This window comes from Nematolebias whitei, chromosome 6 (assembly GCF_014905685.2).
Source record: "Nematolebias whitei isolate Nwh7 chromosome 6, NemWhi1, whole genome shotgun sequence".
NCBI lineage: Eukaryota > Metazoa > Chordata > Actinopteri > Cyprinodontiformes > Rivulidae > Nematolebias > Nematolebias whitei.
In genome coordinates, this window is record NC_056503.1 from 24890108 (window position 1) to 24915157 (window position 25050).

Genomic DNA, 25050 nt, shown 5'->3' on the forward strand with positions numbered 1-25050 from the left:
TATATATATATATATATATATATATATATATATATATATACATACATTACATTACATTACATGGGGCGGCTGTGGCTGAGTGGTTAGAGCAGCCGTCTAGGTGAGCAACCTTTCTGACCATCTAAGGATACCCCAGATTACAGAAAGTTTTAAGAAATGACTGAAAACCTTTTTATTTAAAATATTTTATAGTGTTTAAAGGTATTTTTAATCCTGCAGGGTTTTTTTTTGTTTGTTTGTTTTTTAGCTTTTAAAATTTTTAGTCCTTTTTAGTCCATGTTTTATTCTCTTTAGATATTTTATATTGTAGCAATTTGAGGGTGTAAAATGTAAAGTGCAGTACAAATTGAATAAATTATTAATTATTATTATTATTATTGTCATTCACATCACATGTGGTACATGAGGTGAAATTGTGTACACAGGGTCCCAGTTACATCCATCCATTATCTTTTACCCGCTTCTTCCATTTTGGGTCACGGGGGTCGCCGGTGCCCATGTCCAGCAAGAGACGAACGAGACAACCATTCTCTCTCACTCACACCTAGGGACAATTTAGAGTTACCAATCAGACTAACATGCATGTTTTTGGTCTGTGGGAGGAAACCGGCGTACCCGGAGAAAACCCACGCATGCATGGAGAGAACATGCAAACTTCACCCAGAAAGGCCCCTGGACCGGGATTTGAACCAAGGACCTGCTCGCTGAGAGGCAGCAGCTCTACCAGTTGTGCCACTGTGCTACAAGACAAATTTCCATTTCACTGAATGTTGTGGACAATAAAGTTGAATTGATTGGTTGGTTGGTTGGTTGGTTGGTTGGTTGGTTAGCAGATCTGTGTCAATTTTTTATTAATTATTATTTATCCCTGTTGTGGTTTTATGATCTGGATGTTCTAATCCCTCTAGAATTTACAGAAACTAAATTGAGACTCAAGACAGGTTTGAAATTTCACTTCACCACTTGGTCTTGCCAAGATCGGGCACTTCTCCCCTCTCTCTCCGCTTTGCTTTGCTGCTCTGTCTTTCTGTGAAACTGCTTCTGAGCCTCTCTTGCATTTCGTCCGAACCATAATTATGGACTTGTTTTGATCAGTTGGTCCCTAAACTCAATTTACAACATTTCTTCGAAGAGAATACAGCCTTTAGGCGAGCCGATTTGCCCTGTTGGCCCGCACGCAGCTGGATATCTCATCGACTGGAAGACTTGATGATGTGTCTATCTCTGCTGCCATTTGTGGATTTTAAGGACGCATATTTAATTGGATTTACGATAACTGGTTCCTGCTTTTTGGATTCGTCTGGTTTTATCTACAATCAAGGAAGTCGTCGGCAGCAAAATTGGACCCGATCACTCTGCTTGCCTTTATGATAGCTTGGTTCGTGCCTCGAGTACCCAGACTCAAATGCTTTGGGCTGAATGGATCACATCTTGGGGATTTTACTCAGTTACGTTCCATCAGTGTGGCCATGTAATTTGAACATTTCAGAACCGAGTGGACCAACACAAACTCAAGGTAGATGTCATTAAGTTCTGCCTGTCCCCAAAACAACTGTGTGTTTATCTGAATTTGTCTCCCTTGGCTGGCCTTGAAGGCCATCTTATCTGAATTTGCCTGGAGAACATGTGATCTGACGCCGACCACCCCCTCCCTGAGGAATTTCCAACTGATAACCAGATGAAACCAGCTGAATAAACATTGTGTCATCATTTCAGGACTCTTGGATTCTCATAGTCGTTATTCTTGGCCATTCCTTGACATACTTCGAGAATGTTTATGGACCTCATCGGAGGACAATGGCTGATTACATTCTTATCAGAACTCTTACAGTGACCTCGAGAGCATCTACGAACATTGCTCACCACTCTTGTCATCTCCCTCTGCAGAATGTCTACGTCACTATGTGCTTGTTTGTGCGAGGTGTTTTTTAATATTAGTTTATTTCTTCTCAGGCAGGAAAAAAAAAGTCTGATAGTAATTTTTTCGCCTCCAATTTCCTACTTGTCCAGTTTCACTACTTTTTCTCTGTCTAAACAGATCTCACTTGTAAATGAGTCTTCTAGGCTCAATGTGACTTATCTGTCTAAATAAAGGTTGAATGAATGAATGAAATGGGTTTGAGTCCAATTATTACGAGAAATAAATGAATGTGCGTATTGTGTTTTTACATGTTCTAAATTCAAGTGAGTCTGTGACACGTGAAAAAAATGAAAATCCTGCAAATGTTTTGAAACATTTTGGAGACTCCCTCACAAACACCATAGTCGCCAACAGTCGCATCCCAGTGAAATACTGACTTAACAGGTGTTGCCAAGCACTTGTGTCAATAGTGTATCTAGCAGTGTGTACATTAGCATAATATTCCTATGCACTCAACACCATCAGTAAAAGTGGTAACAAGTTTTGTTCAGAATGACAGATCAGCTCCGGTCTCGTTCAGCTTCCTGCTCTTAGTTTTTCTGTCCCTCTGAGACTTTCTCCACTTCAACGTTCTCTCTTTTTAAATCTTACCTTGTAAAATGTTTCAAAGTTCTTCTGATTATCAATTCCAGTGATAAAAACACTGCTGTGCACATCTGCAAAGTGAAAGAAAAAAACGCTTTTACTGTTGATTTAAATGATTTAAAGTAGACTTTAATGAAACTGAAGGATTTGTAAGATTTAGCTGAGACAGAAGTCATCCTTAAGTTAAATATATATTTTACTTCAAATAAATTGAAATCATCTTACAATTATACAGGAACATTAGAAACAGGTTTATTACAGCCTCATTATTCTAATAAGTTTTTAATAAGTTAAGTTAATATTGTTTTTTTGTTTTTTTAAGTATTGTTGTTTTTAGGATGTTAGATCCTTGGTTGAACTGAAAATGGTATAAAGGTTCCACAATTATTGTTTAATTCAAATTTGTAGATTTTTTAAATGTTTTTACTTTGAGATGATTTGACTTTGCTACTATGCTTTGCTTGATGGTTTTGCTTTGCTGTATTACTGCTTTACTCTGTTTCATTTTTATTTTTATCAAAGCATAAGAATTAGTTGCATGTCAAATCCAAGATGTCTGCCACCTTCTATGTGTATATGTATAGAGGGTGAGCAGCATAACTTGAAAATAGGCAACGTGCCAACTTCCATTTTGGTGCGTGGCTGATCTAAGTGTAAGAAACGTAATCGAAAATTGGGTTACTAATTTAAAATCCAAGATGGCCGACACTACATAAATAATCCACCACCCCAATTATTTGAGGAAATTGTGCTTTCTAGTTTTTATATTTATCAGTTTCCTCAAATGATTGGGTCAAAAATAACCAACATGTCAGGGCCCTTGAGCAAGGTCCTTAACCCCCATCATCTGCTCCTCTGGTCTCTAGATAGCAGCTCTCTGCTCCACACAGAGGGCTGCGGGAGCTCTGTGGTCTGTGGTTGTGTCAGGAAGGACATCCAGTGTAAAAACAATCACCATATCTTCGTAGGACTTAGTTCGATGTGGCGACCTCTGAAGAAGGGGACAGCCGTAAGAAGAAGAAGTTTACAGGCTGGGAGATGAAGGTGGTAGTTGAGAGTTTTTGTGCTGGTTCCCTTACATCGTGTGCTGCTAGTGAAAGGTCTTTCCACTTTCTGTGCGCCGTCACAAATGTCTAGGTGAATTTTTGTTTTGTTTGGATCCAACTGTTTTTAGTTGACTAACCACTGAAAAGCCTCAGCTGTCATCCATCCATCCATTATCTTTTACCTGCTTCTTCCTTTTTGGGTTGCGGGTACTGTGTGAGAGGCAGGGGACACCCTGGACAGGTCTCCAGTCCATCACAGGGACACGTAGAGACAAACGAGACAAACAACCATTCACTCTCTCACTCACACCTAGAGATAATTTAGAGTTACCAGTCAGTCTAACATGCATGTTTTTGGTCTGTGGGAGGAAACCGGAGTACCTGGAGAAAACTCACACATGCATGGAGGGAACATGCAAACTCCACCCAGAATGACCCCCCAGCCAGGATTCGATCCGGCAACTTTCTCGCTGAGAGGCAACAGTTCTACCAACAGAGCCACCGTGCCACTTGGTAAATAAACAATAAACACTGCTTCCATTATTTAAATATTTTAGATTAATATGTTTTTAATCAAGGCAGCACGGTGGCGCAACTGGTAGAGCTGCTGCCTCTCAGCGAGCAGGTCCCTGGTTCAAACCCCGGTCCAGGGGCCTTTCTGGGTGGAGTTTGCATGTTCTCTCCGTGCATGCGTGGGCTTTCTCCGGGTACTCCGGTTTCCTCCCACAGACCAAAAACATGCATGTTAGGCTGATTGGTAACTCTAAATTGTCCCTAGGTGTGAGTGAGAGAGTGAATGGTTGTTTGTCTCTATGTGTCCCTGTGATGGACTTGCGACCCGTCCAGGGTGTACCCCGCCCCTCTCACAGTGATTGCTGGACATGGGCACCAGCGACCCCCGTGACCCAAAATGGAATAAACGGGTAAAGAAAATGGATGGATGGATGTTTTTAATCAAATTACTATTTGTATCTTTGGACCACCGTCCTTTGTGTCATCTGTAGAATGAACCTGAGTGACTTTTGGAATTAGATATTATTTCTTAGGGTGAGATTCCCAACGTGTCGTTGTTGCAACTTATAAACTTAAAAATAATAACTTATAACCCCCCAAGCTGCCACATGGGACTTGATTAATATATTATGTAACTTCATTAAATGACTCAGCTAATCTGGAGAAATACAGTAATTCAATGGATAAAGCAGAAAAGGCAATACTTAATGACTTTAATAGACCATCTATTGTGTAAGACTGATTTGGAAAGGGGGCAACACAGTGGTTCTGTTGCCTCTCAGCAAGCAGGTTGCCCTGGTTCAAATCCCAGCCGGGGGACTTTCTGGGTGGTTTGTATGTTCTCTCTGTGCATGCATGGGTTTCCTATGGGTACTCTGGTTTCCTCCCACAGACCAAAAACATGCATGTTAGGCTGATTGATAACTCTAAATTGTCTCTAGGTGTGAGTGAGAGAGCGAATGGTTGGTTGTCTTGTTTGTCTCTATGTGTCCCTGTGATGGACTGAGGCCCAGGAGCTGCTACAACCAGGCTCGGGAGCTGCTACAACCTGGCCCTGGAGCTACTGCCGTGGCTACTGTGACTGGCTTCAACTACCAGCTCCAACTAGCAGGCCTAAAAATTAGCCAAGGCACCCTAGACTCACATCTAGCCACTAAGAAGACATGAGAGCATAACGGCAGGACTCAAACACACCTGCAAGTGAGGAACTGGTAGAAGAGAGCTAAAGATTGGGATTTATGTTGTTTGTGCTTCAAGCTACTGTTGAGAACAGCAGCTAACCCACCAGGCCTCTCCAGTGTTAACAGAAATGAAGGATTAGGAACCAATGCAGCAAAAAGGCCCCGAAAGAGCTCCCTCGGCAGAGGAGATGGAAGATATCAAGAAATCCCTAGACTTTCTGGGTGAAGAACTCTCATCCATCAGGTCACAACAAAGAAATATCCTTGATCTGGTCTAGGAGGTAAAAGCTCTACAATTACAGAACAGAGAAGGATAAATTATTACCTTTCTTGAGAATCGTGTTGCTGACTTAGAGCAATATACCCATATTAACTACATAATTGTGACCAGGCTGCAAATAAAACCACGGTCATATGCACGGGCTGTGTCAGGAGGAGAGGATCAAAGCGAGGAGACTTCAAACTCTATAGAGCAGCAGGGGACAACTTTTCTCCGCTCCAAGAGAATAGAGGTAAACAACAAAAGCATTGAATCACGTCACACCCTCCCATGGAAGAACACAGGAAAAACAGCTTTTACAATAAGATTTGCTAACAGAAAGCATAAAATGGAACAATTTAAACAAGGGAGTAAACTAAAGGGATTGGATGTCTATCTGAAAGAACATTTGACAAAAAAAAGCTGACATATCAAGAAAGGCATGATTACTCAGAAAACAAGGAAAAATACAGAATACTTGGACATATAACTGTAAAATATTAATCAAACTGAAAGGAACCCCTGACGAGGCCAAGGTTGTGGTCATTTGAGACATTGGGGAACTGGAAAAATACTGAAGTAAACCGAACATAAGGAAATGATCCGACTTGTATTGACTGGAACTGAGTGTAATTATGAGAAATCAACTAACAGAAGAACTGGACACCTTCTGGACACACGTGTATATATGGACACAACTGGACACTCTGAACATAAAGCAGTGGATTTAGAAAACAATACTGATCTATGGTGGAGATGTATTTTTAAAATTTGAATACTTTCGAAGACTTAAGAGTTAAAAAAAAAAAAACACAATGTGAAGAGTTTGGTTGATACAAATCTTTTTTTCAGAAACCAAAGATTGTGAATATTATAATGAGGAGCAATTTAATGACATTAAAATAGCGAGCGGAGGTTTCTCTATCATTCATTTTAATAGTAGAAGTATAAATACAAGTTTATCAAAAATAACAGACTATTTAAAACTATTGAACATAAGTTTTAGTATAATAGCAGTTTCACAGACCTGGTTAAATGATGAAAATATAAATACATTTCAAATAGAAGGATATGGATTATATTATATGAATAGATGTAATAAAAAGGTGGGGGAGTTGCTTTATTTATTAATGCAGAAATTAAATGCAAAATTAAGGACAAAATATCAATAGTTCAAGATGTAATGGAAATAATTATGGTTGAGATATTAAATGAGAATTGGTTGTGTCTATAGATCACCAGGTTCAAATATAGAGCGATTTACTGATAAAAGTATGGAGCTTTTGTATGGAGATCTTGGTCCTGCTCAATCTAACCATGAGCCTTTCAGTTTGGTTGGGATTAAACTGTTTCTCCAAACTGAGGCGCTACACAATGCTGTTTACAACTGGTAAGATGTATTTGTTCATTATCTTTCACCTAAACCACACTTCAAAAGATCTTTAATACATAACACCAAATGTGTATTAGAAAAAAGATGTTCAAAAAGTTACGAACCAAAGTTTACACTGTTGCGTTTAGCTCAAAAATTTTTTAACTTTAAAAAAAATGTAAAAGTGCTATACCTTAAAGCTCAATATAAATCTTTGCATTACCTAAGTATTCAATAAAAATCAATTTGTAACTCTTGTACCTGTTGGGCCATCTCTGGAAAAGCCCAGGTTGACTTTCCCACCTGTCCCCTCAGCAACCGAGCTGCTCCCAAACACTGACTGGTTGAACCTGCAAAAGCTGAGGAGACCAGTCACATGATGGGACAAATAACTTTTAGCTGACAAATGGCAGAATCACATTCTCAGAGGCCACGCTGTGGTGAGCAGACAATGTTCTGTTCCCACTGAGCTGCAGTTCCTGTATTGTTTTTAGCAGAAAGTACTTTGACAGATATGAGCGTCATCTTTTTTCACTCAGTGCCAACTAGAGTCCTCAGCTTTGAATCTTTTATAAACTCTATGAAAAATGTTTAATATGCAAGCTTTAAATTTAAACTTTAAATTGTTTGAATCAGAAAGAACTTGTTATAAATCATGAGGACAAATTATTGTGCGTGATTTCAAGTTCATGTCTTTGATTTTCCTGCATCAACAAACGTCTATCCTTTCCCAGAAATCAGTTTGAAGAATTAATGAAGATTCATCTTGAGTCTTTAAACATGTGGAGCTAAGTGAAGCTCACATATTTTGCAAGGAAGACATGTTTCCCTAAAGCTCCACTGTTGATGTAAAAGCTCTGTCTGGAATTTGAATAAACAATCTGTTGGACACCTGGCAGGGTCCAATGCTGACATGTTCCTGTTGTTAGTTTTCTACATTTGTCTTGGAATCTAGCTGGTTTTTTTTTTGTTTTGTTACCTTTTCCTTTTAGCCATCCTATTTGTTAAAAAAAAAAAATAGTATGCTTTTTTTATAACTGTTTATAAATTAAATTATAATATTTAATTATTTTAATATAATATAATAATAATATTTTAATTATTATAATTATAATAAATAATTATAATAAAACTGTTGCTATTGTCCATTGTTGTCATCTTTCTTTGTTGAAATCAGGTCTCTCTTGTAAATGAGTCCTCGAGGCTCAATGGGAATTACCTGTATAAATAAAGGTTGATTGATTGATTTTTCCTCTAAAACTTTCGTCATTAAGCAAAAAGTACCAACAAGAATAAGAACACTTAAATCTTACCTCATCACTTCCTGAGTGGCTTTATCTGAAACTGAAAAAAAAAGGTATGATCAAATCTATTATGAGGCATCAGCTGCTACAGTAACTTTAGTATTCTCTGTGCATTGGCCACATAACCACTGGGCTGGCTCACTGTGTATCCAGCACAGCAGTAAGAAAGCTGTAAATGTCCTGCTGGTTATGTGCTCTGAGCTCTGCACTATTATTGTGGCCTCCAGTCATCTTGCAACTCAACAGCAGCAAAAAAATTGAGCTGAGCATTAATGAATTTTGTAACAGAGTTTCATAGCTGTCTTTTTTTCAAAGCTCCAAGTGACAAAAGTGCAACAGTGCTGCAGTTTTGCAGACGGCGCTCACCCTAAGAGAGAGACACTTTAAGAAAGATTAAAATAAATCTCTTCTTTCTATTTCAGCCTGAATTATCATGTTAGCCAAAGTCTTGTGTGGTTACTGTCTTTTCTCGTAATTGGGAATGCATCGCTCCCCACTGAAGAGGGTATTAGAGGTGTTTTGTGACTTGGAAGCATGCCACAATCCCTGACATGAAACATCCAGCTTGAAACCAGGCGCACAATTAGCAGTAGTGCAGAATGTGTCACAAAGATTAGACTGACTTAAATGGGTGAGTCAGGAATACTATCACACAGAAACATGTATTCTTCCTCTGTTAGAATAAGAATCCCCTGAGAAATGGTCTTTACTTCCTCTAGGCTTCAACTATGTGGGGCAGTCCTTAAAGGGCAACAGGTTGTATAAATGCACAGAACATATAAACATTATAATTATTCTCTACTTGTTTATGTATGTGTAGGTTTAATGATAAGAAGGAATAAGGCTAACAATAGCTTTAATTAAGAGCATCTACCAATGGTTTGGTTGACTGAAGAACAAAGCAGACCACTCAATACAAGAAAGAATCATGACATTTCCTTAATATTTGTGTTCTGAACCTCAAAATCCCTAACATTGGTGACAGATGGGATATTTAAAGACACTGATTTTAATTTGATGAACAGCACGACTGTAGATTTCGTAGCATTTAAACAAGTTTAAAATCCACATATTGCACTGAATGATATTGAGTTATTGGAGCTGATGAAGCACCTGATAAAAGTATGACTGCAACAGAGAATGTCCATTTATCTTCAACAGACAAAAAAGCTGGGTCTTAGTATTTAATACTTCTTGATTAAGACTACTGCTATGTAATACTTTCTGAGTTCCCAAAGAGATCTGTTTGAGACAAATGTGCAAACTATAATCTAACTGAAAACAATGAAATGCAACCATTCATTGAACAAAATAAATAACTGACACAGTTTTACTTTTTTAATACATATGAAATCACTGTATAAAGATGAATTGTCGAATATGTTGAAATATGATATGATATATATCTTATATATTAGATTATTGGTGCAGAGAGTGGTGAAGGCTGCACGGAACACTGTTGGAGTTAGCCTCCCCACCATCACAGACATCTACACCTCCAGATGCAGGAAGAGGGTCACCTGCATCATGAAGGATCCCACTCACCCAGCACACACACTTTTTGCCCCGCTCCCCTCAGGCTGGAGGTTAAGGTAAGTGTAGAACCACTAGACTGAGGAACAGCTTCTACCCTTAGGTTGTTAGACTCATGAATCTCTAACCAGAATAGTCACTGTGAAGAACCAGATCATGTTGCTGCTGATCTGTTTCATGTTGCTGCTGATCTGTTTCATGCTGCTGTGTTCATTCATTCATTAATCTGTGCTTGCTCAGGATGGGAGACTGAAACGAAGCCAAGATTCAACTTGTCTGCTGGATTCCTTAGATAGAGAACTTTACTAGTTGGCTTTTATGTTTGTGAATGTTCCTGTAAAGTGCCCTGAGACAATTTTATTGTGATTTGGCGCTATATAAATAAACTGAATTGAATTGAATTGAATTGAATTGAAATTCGTGCTCATCTACTCACACAGACTCATGTTCATGCTGCTGTTCAGTGTATTGTTTTTATGCTTTTAGTGCTTAGCCTATATTTAGTTGATGTTTTTCTTAGTTCATATCTTAGATCTTATTACTGTTTTTCTTTTACATTTTATTGTTGGGTGTAACTAGGACCCTGTGTATGCAATTTCATTCCATCGTACCACATGTGGTGCGAATGACAAATAAAGAAACTGACTCTGGTAAATAGTTTTTTTTAAATCAGCCACTTGGGAGCATAGGCCAGTGAAAGTCTTGTGCCTGTCCCAAGCTGGGTTAAAATGGTAAGGGTTATGTTAGGAAGGGCATGCAGCTTAAAACACTTTGCCAAAACAAACATGAGCATTAGCGGGTGCAGTAGCTTGGTGGTCAGTGCTAGGATCTTGACTGGTTGCCTAAGGACAGGTATCTATTATAGCAGTAGTAATTATTATTAGACCTTTATTTATACAGGTTAGTTCCCACTGAGCCTCGAAGACTCATTTACAAGAGAGACCTGTTATGTGATTAGTTTGTTATTTAAACTAACTAACTAGCCATTCTGGGAGAAATGATGATTGGATCAGGACCTTGTGATTCTCATTACAATACAATACAATACAATACAAAAATACTTTATTAATCCCAGAGAGAAATTATTTGTTGTTTTAGCTTGTTATCCTCATTTCATTGAGATGTTATATATAGTGATGGTTGTAAACAGGAAGGATCTCTTGTAAAGATCCATCCCACAGTGGATCCTCAGAAACTGGCTGTAGATGCCGTCCGATCCGTCCACCCAGACTCGGATGGCCTCCAGGCTGTAGGACCACCTGAATGTCGGGCAGAACTCCTCCCAGAGCGATGGTCACTCCTCCCAGCAGCTACTGAGCTCCTCGTCGCTGCGGACAGCCGGCTGTAGGTGCTGAGGGACGATCCTGTCGTTCCGCTGTCGTGAGCCATGTTTCCTGCTAGTTCCAGGATCTCAGTGGTCAGGCACTTGAGCACAGCTGGCAGGTAGATGAGAAGGCGTCCACATACCATCCTTTCAACTCATTTGAGATTTGGGGCTGTAGTTGAGATATTATTTGAGCTTTTGAGATGTTAATCAGCTGCTGTTGCTTGTAGAAAACTGCCTTGTTGCCATGGTTACGCATCATAACAAATGTCCAAAACTAAAAAAGTTTCAGTAAAAATCCTTCCAACTGCACAGCATCCGATACCAGAGGAAACAATCATCCAAAAAATGTGACTTACATCGAGAAAAAGAGGAATTAAAGTTTCCAAAAGCAAAATCTTAGAATGAATGTAACAGCTGCTCCAACATGCAGCCACTTTGAGCAGTTACATTATTTTATTATTATTATAGTAATTCAGTTCAATTACACTCTTCCTCCTGATCTGTTTGCATCCTCTTGCATAGCAAACTGTTAACATGTTCAAGGTTACAGCTTTCCCACATGAAGCAGGATTGGGACACTGCCTCTTTGTTTTCACCAAAACTGTGTCCTAGTTGTTGAAGTTTTCATTCTCGTCATGAGACTCCATGGAAAAACAAGGAGTTTCTGCACGTTTCCCCTCCATTCATAAATTTTAGTGAAATATAAACAAATCTTTAACAAACTGGAGATTCTTAAAATCTCAGATGTTGGTGTATCCTTTTAGACTTGAGATTAAAAAGTTTGTCACAAACAATGATGTAACCCATTTTGCAACCTATTTCATGCACGCCCACTAACACATGGTGCCTGGATTTTAATTTGTTGTAAATATGGATGTTCAAACATAGTGGCACAGCATGGGTAATTCAGTTTTTATTCAACAACAACAACAAAAAACTAATTAGGAAAATAAATACTTTGAATAATATTCAATATTCAATCTTAAGAGAAGTGTAGACAAGGCCCAAGCTTTTTCCTGTTTGGTTTTCATTTTATTTATGTATTTGAATCCTCAGCAATCTTAAAACTTGTTTCAAACTCTGTTAAGAACCAAGAATGCTGTCCTCTCAAGGTGGCAAGAACAAAAATAAACTTTGCTTGGGCCAAGATATTTCATGATTCACAAAAAACTCAAGTGAAAAACCTCTGGAGTGTACTCATAGGGTCAAAAGCAAGAATATCAAATTGTCCATGTTTCTGCATTAACCACGCCTACCTCAGATTTCTGATTATTTATTTAATAGTTGTTGAAGGCTACTCAAGAAAAAAATCTGCCCAGATGATTTGCCAGAAAAAAACTCCCAAACCAGGGCTTCAGAGAAAAAAACTGTCAACAGAGAACAACTTTTGAGGTTTCTGCAGAGTGTGTAGCAACCAGCAACCTTCACAATGAGCTCCTTTACACCTGTTTCTCATCTGCTATCAGCTCACCTACCTGTCATTTTGTAATCGATGTTCCAAGTAAAAATAATAGCTGTGTTCATTGTCAGATCCTTCTACTTAATTACACCGCTCACTGTGTTGTTTCTTGTTCATAGGTTTGCCTTGGATTATTTTAAGATTAAATTTTCTAATCTTCATCTTGATCTACCTTGTGTGCATTTGCATAGTAGTTCTTCTAACTTTAAATCACCTTTATTAAAAAAAATGCTAAATGCAGTGTAAAACTTTAGAAACCTTTGTTTATCTGTAAATACTGCCACCATCATCCCAGTCCCAAAGAGCTCTACAGTGACTGGTCTGAATGACTATCGGCCAGTGGCCCTCACCCCGATAGTCACTAAATGCTTTGAAAAACTGGTCATGACCCACATCAAAACAACCATCAACATCAACGAGGACCCTCATCAGTATGCATACCACGAGAACTGATCAACAGAGGATGCCATCTCCTCTGTGGTCCACACTGCGCTTTTTAACCAGTACAGGCAAAAGAGAGCACATTACACCAGTTTTGGCCTCACTGTACTGGTTACCGGTTCACTTTCGAATCCAGTTCAAAATACTCATGTATGTCTACAAATCACTGAACAGTGTCGCCTCCCCCCATCTCTCTGATTTGCTACAACCATATGTCCCACCACGCTCCCTGAGGTCAGCGGACCAGTTGCTCCTCACAGTTCCAGGAACTCGTCTTAAGCGCAGAGGTGACAGGGCCTTCTCTGTAGCAGGACCAAGACTCTGGAACGAGTTACCTCTGCTTGTCAGACAGGCCCCCTCCATCTCGGTTTTCAAGTCCCGTTTAAAAACTCACTACTATTCAGTAGCTTTCAACACCAGATGTTCTGTGTTTTGATCCTGTATGCTCCACACTGGTTTGTCGTCATTATCTGCATCGTTTTTATGTCTATATTCTGATTTACCTCATTTTGTATTTTGCTTTGTGTGTTACCTGTTGTTTTGTCTGTACAGCACTTTGGTTGGCTTTGTAGCTGTTTTAAGTGCTCTATAAATAAAGTGGTATGGTATGGTATGGTATGGTATGGTATGGTATGGTATGGTATGGTATGGTATGGTATGGTGTGGTGTGGTATGGTAACCACCTGGAGCAGAAAGACTCTTAGTCCGTATGCTCTTTGTGGACTTCACATCTGTCTTCAACACATGATCCCCCAAATCCTGATGGACAAACTACTCACACTAGGACTAAGCCCCTCCATTTGCAACTGGGTACTAGACTTCTTAACAAACAGACCATAGTCAGTGAGGATCCACAACTTCTCTTCCACCATAACCCTCAGCAATGGCTCCCCTCAGGGATGTGTGTTGAGCCCTCTCCTGTTCACTCTGCTCACGTATGATTGTGCATTTACCCATCCAGGCTGTCATATTGTAAAATTTGCAGATGATACAGCGGTGGTGGGATGCATCACAAACAATGATGAGTCCAGCTACAGGCAAGAGGTGGAACACCTGGAGAGCTGGTGCAAAGAGAATAACCTTCACATCAATGTGAAAAAGACAAAGGAGATGATTGTGGACTTCAGAAGGAACAAACACACCTACCCCCCAGAACATAAGAGGATCTGTGGTGGAAGTGGTCTCCAGCTACAAGTACTTGGGTGTACACATGAATGACAACCTCAGCTGGAGCAACAACACCACCAGCCTGATCAAGAAAGCTCATCAGAGACTTTACTTCCTCAGACTGAGACGAGCTGGTCTGGGAAGTGCCAAAAAATGTGGAATTAGCTGGAAAGGCTAAAATTAGCATTAAAAACAGCTAAATAGTAGCTGAAATAGCAGAAAAATCTGAAACTTGCAGAAAGGAGCTAAACAGAGCATAATAGGCTGAAATTAGAAGAGAGAAGTTGCAAGAAGCACAACAATGTTTTAGGTAGCAGCAAGAATCAAAGAGGAGCACAAAACAGCTGAAAGTAGCTGAAAAAAGTTAAAATGTTCACAAGGACGCTGAAAGAAGCTGAAGCAGAACAAAATGTTAAAGGAGCAGTAAAAGGTTATAAACAGATCTAAAGATCTGAAGGATGTAAAATGAGCTCAATTCATTTTCTATGAGAAAAAAATAGCAGAAAAGGCTAAATATTTCAAAAAGCTAAAGTTGCACCAATACCAAAAGTCACAGCAGGATTGTTCTGAACGAGCTGAACGTTTTGATTTATGATTTGTTGAAATGGCACAAAAACTGTGGAATGAGAAAGATGCTGAAAAACATAAGAAAAATGGATCACAGCAGTGTGAATACTTTACATTTACTTTAATGCTTACACAACATCTTCAACTTTAAAAGATGTGTATGTGAAGACACATTTTACTTTGAATATCTTAGTAAGCATTAGTAAAGAATAGTTCTGTTTTAATCATCTAAAAGACAATGAAAAACATTAGGACTACTATGCAAAAGTCCTGATGCATGATCTGGACAGGTTCTTCTTTGTTGAACAATTTTGTCTTTCATCAGAAAGAATGAAGCAGTTTCAACAAAGGAGAATCCTTCCAGAGGACCTGACTCGGCCTTGTTGGAAGTCCCATGCAGAAGCTCAAGAACTTTAAGATTTTTAATGTTTCTTATAAAAATATCAAGCCTAAATTATCACCCAAGAAAAATGAGTCTTACATATTTTTTACAGGGAAATGCTATTTGATGAAAACTGGAAAGCTAAACTTACAAAAAGAGAACGAAAAAACTAAGTCCAGATGACATGATTCAACCTTTTTTGTTGTTATATACCTGGATGACTGAGAAAACAAACTTTGTGTTTTACAAAAAGAGAATTTGTGCTTGGTTGATTCTTCTAGGATTTGAGAGTAGAGAGGATAGAATGCAGTCCTGAATTCATCCCCATTGAACACCTGTGGGATCAGCTCGGGGGTGCTGTTCATTGTGACCAGCAAAACCACATTGACCGACTTTAGACAAATACTGGTTGAAGAATAGGATGCCATAGTTCAACAATGTGTGGCCAAGCTGGTGAACAGCATGAGGAGGAGGTGCAAAGCATTAGTGGCTGTAAATGGTTCTTCCCCATGATACCGACACAAATTGATTTTTTTTTTTTTTCTGATATTATCAAGTCAAGGTTCTTTATTGTTATTCGCATCACATGTGGTACATGAGGTGGAACAAAATGGTGTACACAGGGTCCCAATATAAATACCACTTAAATTTGTCCAGGCAATCAGTTAAACAAATGCTCAGAAAACTAACTGAATATACGTTTAGACCTCGAGGTGATTTATTTTAGTTGTTTTTGATTTTGTGATTAAATTACCAATGTGGATTAAGAATTTTAAATAAAACTTGTGTTTAACAGCAAAAAACTGTAACAAATATTTTAACAGTTCTTTGAAGCACTTTAAAAAAACATTAAAATTATAAATACAAAGAGAAGCACATTGCCCCCCCGATAAAAGTCCTCTAATCTTTTGTGCAACAGATGTTAGGTAATAAGAATAATTTTTTATAAACATTTTTATTACAACTTGTGTTTCAGTCTAGTCACTTTTAACTTCTTTTTTTTTTTCTATTTATTTTAACACTCAGATTTTCAACTCTGCAGTCACACACAAATACCTCTAACAGTTTTTTGGCTGCCATTTCCCGACGAGCTCCGTGTTCTGCTGACTACTAAAGTTCTGCTTTTGTCAGAAGGGATATATTGTGCCCTTGTTGCCAAGCCACACTGCGCAGCCTTCCATGCACCTCGGTATACTTTAATCAATGATTCTGCACTGAGAAATTTAAGGTTGGGCTGGAAAATGTTCACAAACGTAAAGCAATTTAAGAAGAAGAAAAGTGCCTACTTGGTTTTCTCCTTTGCCTGTAGCAGAGAACAGTGCAGACGGAGAGCAGCAAGAGCAGCAGAAGGGCAGAGAGTGCGGAAGTCAGGCCCACCAGGACAGTGCAGTCATCACCATCTTCCACAAACACCTCTGCAACTGGGAACACAATGTCACATCAGTTTTACAGCACAAACATACTGAAGCTGCACCTATAGGCTGAACGACAATTCTAAATATGAAAAATAAATAATAATAAAAAGAATTATCTTTATGCTTGAAGGTATTCGGCTATTGGATAACTATGATGTTCTAACAAGTTTGCCTCTTTTATTTTTTTATTTTTTGCACAGGTTTTTAATCAATGCATTGCCACAATGCAAAGTCATGCATTGCTGATCTTGCAGCCTTGCTTCTTCTGCTCTTCTCTTCCATAAAGCAGCATATCTTGGAGAAACGCATATTTTTTAGAAGACACACACTTTATTATCAATGTTTATCAATGAAAGTCTGTTCTGCCATTATCTAAAAAAGTTAAATCTGGTCCTCTGGACATTCAAAAAAACAAAACAAAGCAAATCAACAAAAAAATGTAGAAACGTTTCGTCTCTCATCCGAGAGACTTCCTCAGTCTGAGGAGCTGTATTCAGCTCAGTCTCTTAAATAGCACCTTCTCAGAGTGGATCAACCAGTTTTGCCGCTGACAACCAAAACCAGCTGATCACATGCTCAAGAAGGACCATCAGCCTAACAATGGATCATTAGCACACTGATGGCTTTTTACTGTTCACAGAGGGCTGAGTGATACTAGCAATCACAGCATTGTAAGAGGGGGACAGTTGAACCCGGAGGCCTCCACCCCTGTTTAACGATGGACGATTTCTTTTCACAAAGATGGCCTCCTTTACTCCTCTCTCAAACCATCGTTCCTCTCTGTCCAGGATGTGAACATCTTCATCCCTGAAAGAGTGACCACTGGCCTGGAGATGAGTGTAGACCGCAGAGTGCTGGCCTGATGATGTTGATCTTCTGTGCTGGGCCATCCTTTTGGCCAGTGGCTGTTTTGTTTCCCGATGTAAGACTGATCACAGCCCTCCTGACACTGAACAGCATACACAATATTACTCTGTTTGTGCCGGGGGACTGGATCTTTGGGATGAACCAGTCTTTGCCGTAATGTATTTTGGGGTTTAAAAGCCACTGGGACGTTATGTTTAGAAAATAAACGTAAAATAGACGTTTATTTTCTAAACATAACGTCCCATTACTAACTACCGTATTTTCCGCCGTACAAGTCGCTCCACTATATAATATATATTAAAAAAAATATATATATATATATATATAGCTGTCCACTTACTACTACCTGGTGGTGAGTTGGCTCCAATGGTGGGGGAGGATGCCGGTCAGACCTGGCAGACCCAAATGTATTGTGAGGGTCTGCTGGGAACGTCTGGCAGAGTCTCCTGTGAGATGGAGCTCCAACTCCCACTCCCGGGAGATCTTTGAACATGTTCCGGGGGAGGTGGGGGACATTGCGTCTGAGTGAGCTATGTTCCATGCCTCTATTGTCGAGGCAGCTTATCAGAGCTGTGGCCGCAGTGGGAGGAGTTTGGAGAGGCCCCGGAGAATGACTTCCGTATGGTTTTGAGGTGATTCTGGTCCACCATCCGGCATCTCAGGGGGCAAAGCGGTACGCCACCAACACTATTTATATTGGAGGTGGTGTGCTGCTGACCTCAACTCGGAATGTCATGGGTCGGTGGGCAGAATACTTCAAAGACCTCCTCAATCCCACTGGCACGTCTTCCACTGAGGAAGCAGAGCCTGGGGACTTTGGGTTGGCTCTCCAATCGCTAGTGCTGAGGTCACTGAGGTGGTTAAAAAGCTCCTTAGTGGCAGGGCCCCAGGGGTGGATGTAATTTGCCCGGAGTTCTTTAAGGCTCTGGATGTTGTGGGGTCTTACATGACCCTGCAATATTGGGTGGACATCGGGGGCAGTTCCCCATGATTGGCAAACTGGAGTGGTGTTCCCCTATTCAAAAAGGGGGACCGTAGAGTGTGTCTATTCGGGAGTTCTGGGGAGGAGGGTCCATCGGATAGTCGAACCTTGGATTCAGGAGGAACAGTGCAGTTTTTGTCCTGGTCATGGAACACTGGACCAGCTCTACCCCCTCAGCAGGGTCCTGGGGGGTGCGTGAGAGTTTGCCAAACCAGTCTACATGTGCTTTGTGGACTTGGAGAAGGCATTTGACCACGTCCCTCGGGGATCCCTGTGGGGGTACTCTAGGAGTATGGGGTACCAGGCCCTTTGATACGGGCTGTTAGGTCTCTAAACGACTGGTGTCAGAGCTTGGTCCGCAATGCCGGCAGTAAGTCGGGCTCGTTCCCAGTGAGAGTTGGACTCCACCAAGGTTGCCCTTTGTCACAAATTCTGTTCATAACTTTTATGGACAGAATTTCTAGGTGCAGCCAAGGTGATGAGGGGATCCATTTTGGTGGCCTTAAGATTGCTTCTCTGTTTTTTGCAGATGATGTGGTCCTATTGGCTTCTTCAGGTTGTGATCTACAGCTTTTGCTGGAGCGGTTTGCAGCCGAGTGTGACATGGCCGGGATGAGGATCAATTCCTCCAAATGCGAGGCCATGGTCTTGAGCTGGAAAAGGGTAGGGTGTCCTCTCTGTGTCGGGGAGGAGGTCCTGCCCCAAGTGGAGGAGTTTAAGTATCTCGGGGTCTTGTTCATGAATGAGGGAGAAATGGAGTGTGAGATTGATAGGCAGGTGTAGCATCGGCAGTGAAGCGGGCGCTGTACCGGTCTGTCGTGGTGAAGAGAGAGCTGAGTCAAAAGGCGAAGCTCTCAATTTACCGGTTGATCTATGTTCCTACCCCTCAGTTAGGATGCCTCCTGGACGCCTCCCTAGTGAGATGTTCCAGGCACGTCCCACCAGGAGGAGACCCAGAGGAAGACCCAGGACACACTGGAGGGACTATGTTTCTCGGCTGGCCTGGGAATGCCTTGGGATTCCCCCGGAGGAGCTGGCCCAAGTGTCTGGGGAGAGGGAAATCTGGGCCACCCTACTTAGGCTGCTACCCCCGTGACCCGACCCCAGATAAGCGGAAGAGAATGGATGGATGGATGGATTTTTCCTTAATCTAGCATATTCAACGGCGATCAGTGCGACCCGGAAATATTCCTTTTAACATATGCGCAAATGAGCTACACTACAGATCAGCTTCTGTAACAGATAGAGGCATAACACGGGCAGTGGAGGAAAGCTGTAGAGCTTGCAGTCTGAGCCACGATGGATGGACGGACAGACAGACGGACGGACGGACGGACGGATGGATGGACGGACGGATGGATGGATGGATGGATGGATGGATGGATGGATGGACGGACGGAGGGGCGGACGAATGGACGGACGGATGGTGCACCGCCATGGAGGAAATGCACTGAGTGGGAGCCAGCCAGACAAGGGGGGAATGTTCCCCGCGAGGGCGGATCGTCTGCCACCATGCGGTCGTCCCTTCTGCCGGCTTAAATCCCTTGAGCAGACTGCATGGACCTGACCCGTTCACAAACTTTCTTTCTGCTACTCGATTACCGTTTGGGGCTGCATATTTATTACCTGCAGTTGTAATCTGCAAAATAGGATTTACTGTTTGGGGGGCATTTTACTTGTGTTAAGATTTTCTCAGTTGTCTCTGTGAACGTTTGTGTGTGTGTGTGGGGGGGGGGGGGGGGGGTAGAGGAACAACATATAAAAGCCTAGAGGGCCCTCTAGTGGCTGCAACTGGTAATGTTTACTGGTTTATGTCTATTAATTAACATTTCAAGCATCAGTCAAAAATTGCATTGTAAATATGGAAAAAAAAAAAAAGAATATTAGTTGCGTCGGTGTAGAAGTCAGGACTTGCAAATTTATGCAAAATGGTGCAACTTGTACTGTATGCCAGAAAATATGGTAATCTAAAGCTTTTTTTAATTGTTGTTTTCATTTACCCTTCATTTATACAAGTAATCTCATTGGATCATGAGAACTCATTTTCAAGAGAGACCTGTTTTTGGGAGCATTTAATTTCCAATAATGACTTGCTCAGAATCTCATAGTGATTTAGGATTTAAAAAGGTGTTTAAGAGTAAATATTCTGTAGCCAGGCCATGCAAAGTTTTATAAACATACAGAATAAAAATAAAATCATTTTTTTATTTAACAGTAATCCAGTGAAGAGATGCTAACACGGAGTTGAAGCTGTTTTTGTGTTGCTAAGGTTAATGAACTGTGGTGGCCATGATAAATCTGGTCAATTCCAAAATGTATTCAGTTTTAAATGTACATGATATCCAATAATCCCTTTCTAAAAGTTTAATTTAAATCCATCTTGTTGTTGATGTTGATTTTGCTTACAGTCAGACAAAGTTATTGTTTTCAACAAAAACTTCTTGTGATCAGTTAGTGCACAAAGTATGTTGGTAATGACTTTTAGCTACTTTCCCACCATGTTTTATCTAAATATTTCTACAGTTTGGACAGTTCCAACCATTTATGTGTTGGCTGAGGTCAAGTAGCTGCAGTGGCCATCTTGAGTCAGGTTGACTCGAAAGTTAATCAGCTGTAGATGCACATTAAATGATAAATATCTGAGAGTTTTGTTGTAATTAGTTCAGTGGTTCATGAAATATTTTGCTAACAGACAGACAAATGAACAGACACAGGCAAATACATGATCACCTACCAATGTGGTGTGATCATTTACATTTTTCAAAAGAGAAAGGAATTTTGGAAAAAATGGCATGGCTCAATAGCTAATAATGTATATACATATAGTTTGCATGGATACATGTTGTATGTTTATTTGTTTGTTTTGATTGAATTTAATTCACTTTGCATAAGTTTTTATCCAAAGCACATTGTAGAGCATAGTGCCAAATAAGAAGCTGAACCTCTTGAGGATGAAACCAAAGTTCAGCTCCTGGTGACAAAATATTAATTCCTGGTTGGTCTCACCCACTGTTAGAGAGACGCTGCTCTGCAGAGGGGTGTTCAGGGCAGACACGGAGGCCAGACAGTCCACTCGAGAGCTCCTCTCAGCCGTAACGCTGAGGTTACTGGACACCGTGAAGAGCCTCTTCTCCACCTCGGCTGTGCTGATGTATTCATCTGGGCTCACCTCATCCCCATCACCCAAAGAGAGACAGACTATAGCCAAATACTCTTTAACAAAGTTTAAAGACTTTAATACAAATGTTCAACGCAGAAGCAAATATGATATTAAATGTAGAAGGTTTTGCCTTTTGCAAACGACAGATGAATTTCACTCACGTCGTACTATTCAGTTTCATATTTTACTCAATGACATTAAAATTAAGTACCTACACTCAAACCATGAATGAATATTTAAAATGTGGAAAAAAAGCACGTAGTTTGATTTTTGCAGATGAAGCAAGTACATTGTAATTTACCGATAATATGTGGAGTTAGTTGACATAATCTTGTAGAGCTGATAGAAAAAGTGTATTAGGACTGAGTCTGATTCAGTTTAATTGGGTGGAACAAACTGATTTAATTTGACACAAGCTTTTTATGTGGTTAAATTACGGTAGTTTATATTCAGACTATGAGTTACAGTAGATGTTTCAGTGAACAAAAAAAAATTGTGCAGTTTGAACAAGTTTTGTTTGTGTTTGTGTCAATTTTTGTTAAACAACTAAAAGCATTTCTAACAGAGAAAACAAGACATCTGAAAGTAAACATACTATTCCTTTTACCAGTGATTTAAAGTTATTTCAGCACCCAGATAAATTAAGAACAATTAAAAATAAGACTATCTGGACTTCACATGTTACTTACCCATAAGCTGCTGTGTTTATACCCATCTGCTCACAACAGGCTCATGTTCAGGCTGCTGTTTAATACACCATATTATATTATTAGTGTTTAGCATATATCTTAGATCCTTGTATACCGTTTTCTTTTATTCTACTTTATATTTTTGCTATTTTTGGGTGTAACTGGGACCTTGAGTACTCAGTTTCGTTCCACCTCATGTACCACATGTGATGTGAATGACAATAAAGAACCTTGTACTTTGAAATGCTGTAACCAGAAGGAAATTATTATGTTTGAATGGGACATTTTTGTCATTCAACACTGATTGGGTTTGTTTTTTTTAACTTCTTTCATGTTGTGATTTAAAAATATGTGCAGACTTTCCATAAATGAGTAATGATAAAACACGGTCAAGAAGTATTTTTGTTCATTTGTTCTTCTTTCTTCATATCCCTTCAGATAATTTTCACATTTGTTTCTTATTTGCAGGCATGAAGAGCTTGAGATAGTTCAGAGTGAGAGATGTGGGTATATATTATGTCCAATAATGTCCCGTACCCATCATTGCACCCTGTATTCACTGGTTAACTGGTTATCATTAACTTCATGCAGACTCTCTCACTGGTACATTTTCATCTTTAAATCACTTCTTGATCTGCTGCCTTCATACATCTCCTACATGTCACTGTGTTAGTGCAGCTACAGCGTGCGCTCTCAGGACAATGTTCCCTCAGTGAGGACTGAACTAGACTTCTCCTTCTCCTACTCTGCTCCTGTTTACTGGAATATCTTGTAAAAAGATCTGAAGCTCTCAATCTTGACCTCCCTAAGTGGCTTCAAACATCAGCTAAGTTCATGTGAAAAAGCAATGCCGTTTTCTACATCACTTTACAATCTAGCTGTTTTTGTTTCGTTTTATTAATACCATTTTCCTTCATTTGTCCTTCTCACTTTGTATGCTCTCTTTTATGATTGTCTACTGTTGTCATCACTTTGTTCAAATCAGGTCTCCCTTGTAAATGAGTCATCGAGACTCAATGGGACTAACCTGTATAAATAAAGGTTGAATGAATAATGAAGTAAGAGTGCTCTGAACATGTGTTTAGAAGAGCTCGGAGCTACCACCTCACCAAATGTTATCTCAGTACCTGTACAATTGACTGAGTCTTAAGTTTTTTTGTGTTTGCTGAGGTTGATTAGCTGTGGTAGTCATCTTCCATCAGGCTGACTTCAAAAGTTAATTAGTTGTACATGTACATTCAGTAAATATTTTCTCAGAGTTTAATAAAAATCTGTCCATTGGTATATTTCCGTATTGCTCACAAACAAATGCACACAGAGAGGCAATCACCTCCCTTTCATGGCTGAGGGCAACAGTAAGCTGCATGTGCAGGAATAAAGTTGAGTTTTGTCTCTTTTCAGGATGCAACACTCACTCCAGTAAATAATATCGAGCTAACTGTCATGATCTGTGTTGTTCTGTCGTCTAGTAGTTCCTTAAGTTTAATTTTAGATGTACAGCATTCCCTTTGTGGCTTATGCGTTTTGGAAACTTCCTGTTTGAGTTCTGTTGCTTGACTTATGGTATAAATATTTATATAAATATTTATATAAATATTTATATAAATATTTATGGTATATATATTTATCGGTTAATCGGTTACCAGTTCAGTTCTCAGTCAGTTTCCGGCTCCTGCCCCACCCACTGTCACCTGACCCTTGTTCCCCGCCCCCCAGGTGTTTGCCATTCTCCCTCATTAGTGTTCCTTTACATTTTGTCTTTCTGTTATTTCCTCATTGGTGCATTGTGTGTTCTTTTGCCAGTCCTGTTTGTGCCCTCGTGTTCCCTGAGTTTCTCTGTTTGTAAGTACTTCGGCTGCCACGTCAGAATTTTGGGTTCTGTTATAAAATTAGTTTTCCTTTTTACCTCTGACCCTTTTGGAGTTTTTGTCTGAACTTTGGGTTCTAATTTCCACAAATACAGTGTAACACGCTGTTAAGGGAATGTGTATAATTTGCACTCACCATGCTCCATAATTTTACTATTTACTATTTAAAACTCGGGGTGACCTTTCCATTCAGGCCGTAGCCCCCCGGCTGTGGAATACCCTGCCCCTGTCTCTTTGTGTGACCATCTCTGTTGATTCTTTTAAAACGCAGCTTAAGACACTTTTATTCAGGCAAGCTTTTAGTTAAATGTTTATTTACTGTTTTTATCAGCTGTTCTTGTTTTTATCAGCTCTTTTTACAGTTTTTATTAATTAGCTGTTGTTATTTTTGTTCTATTTTAAGCTTTTATTTTGTATTTTTGTACAGCACTTTGTGATTGTATCTATGATAAGTGCTATATAAATAAAGTTTACTTACTTACTTACTATGATTAATGTATTTATGCACTGCTTTTTTACTGTATTAAATGAAGTAAATTATATTAAAATGTTCCATGATCCTTACTCTATGTAATAATCAGTTTTCATGTTACCGGTCAGTAAAGGGACAGCAAGAGATAATTCTATTATCTTCAAGGTGATTGATATGATTACAGTGACGTGGTTCCAGAGGCCTTGAGAGCTGTCTGGCTCCCAGATTTCTCCCTGCTTCTGACTGCAGCTAGGTTCTGATAAAGTGGATGGTGCAGGGAGGGGCTGGGGGCTGGCAGCTGGATATTTCTATAAAAGTGATTTTTTATTTTTATTTTTTTTTCTGTTCAGGAAGTCAGAATGGGTCAGAGCCTTAGACAGGTGAAAGCACTGATAAGTGTGTGCTTGTAAATGCATTGATCTTCTGGGATTGCTGTTCTCCAAAGCTTTGTAATAAATCTGATGAAGCCTACACCTAGTTGTTTTGGGAATCCCTTTTTTTCCATGACATCTTTCTTTGATAACTCTTAAAACAGCAAAA

The 25050-nt window shown here is 39.7% G+C and overlaps 1 protein-coding gene across 1 annotated transcript in view; it reads right to left on the bottom strand.

Annotated features, from left to right (window-relative positions):
* The window catches only part of igsf5b (immunoglobulin superfamily, member 5b), a 43046-nt gene that overhangs the window by 1387 nt on the left and 16609 nt on the right, over window positions 1-25050 (bottom strand). Inside the window, exons 4-8 of the mRNA XM_037677780.1 lie at window positions 21328-21490; window positions 16344-16472; window positions 8191-8221; window positions 7139-7227; window positions 2513-2577 (exon numbers count right to left, since the gene is read on the bottom strand). Of these exons, the coding sequence (XP_037533708.1) occupies window positions 2513-2577; window positions 7139-7227; window positions 8191-8221; window positions 16344-16472; window positions 21328-21490 (477 nt within the window). The remainder of the gene's footprint in view (window positions 1-2512; window positions 2578-7138; window positions 7228-8190; window positions 8222-16343; window positions 16473-21327; window positions 21491-25050) is intronic.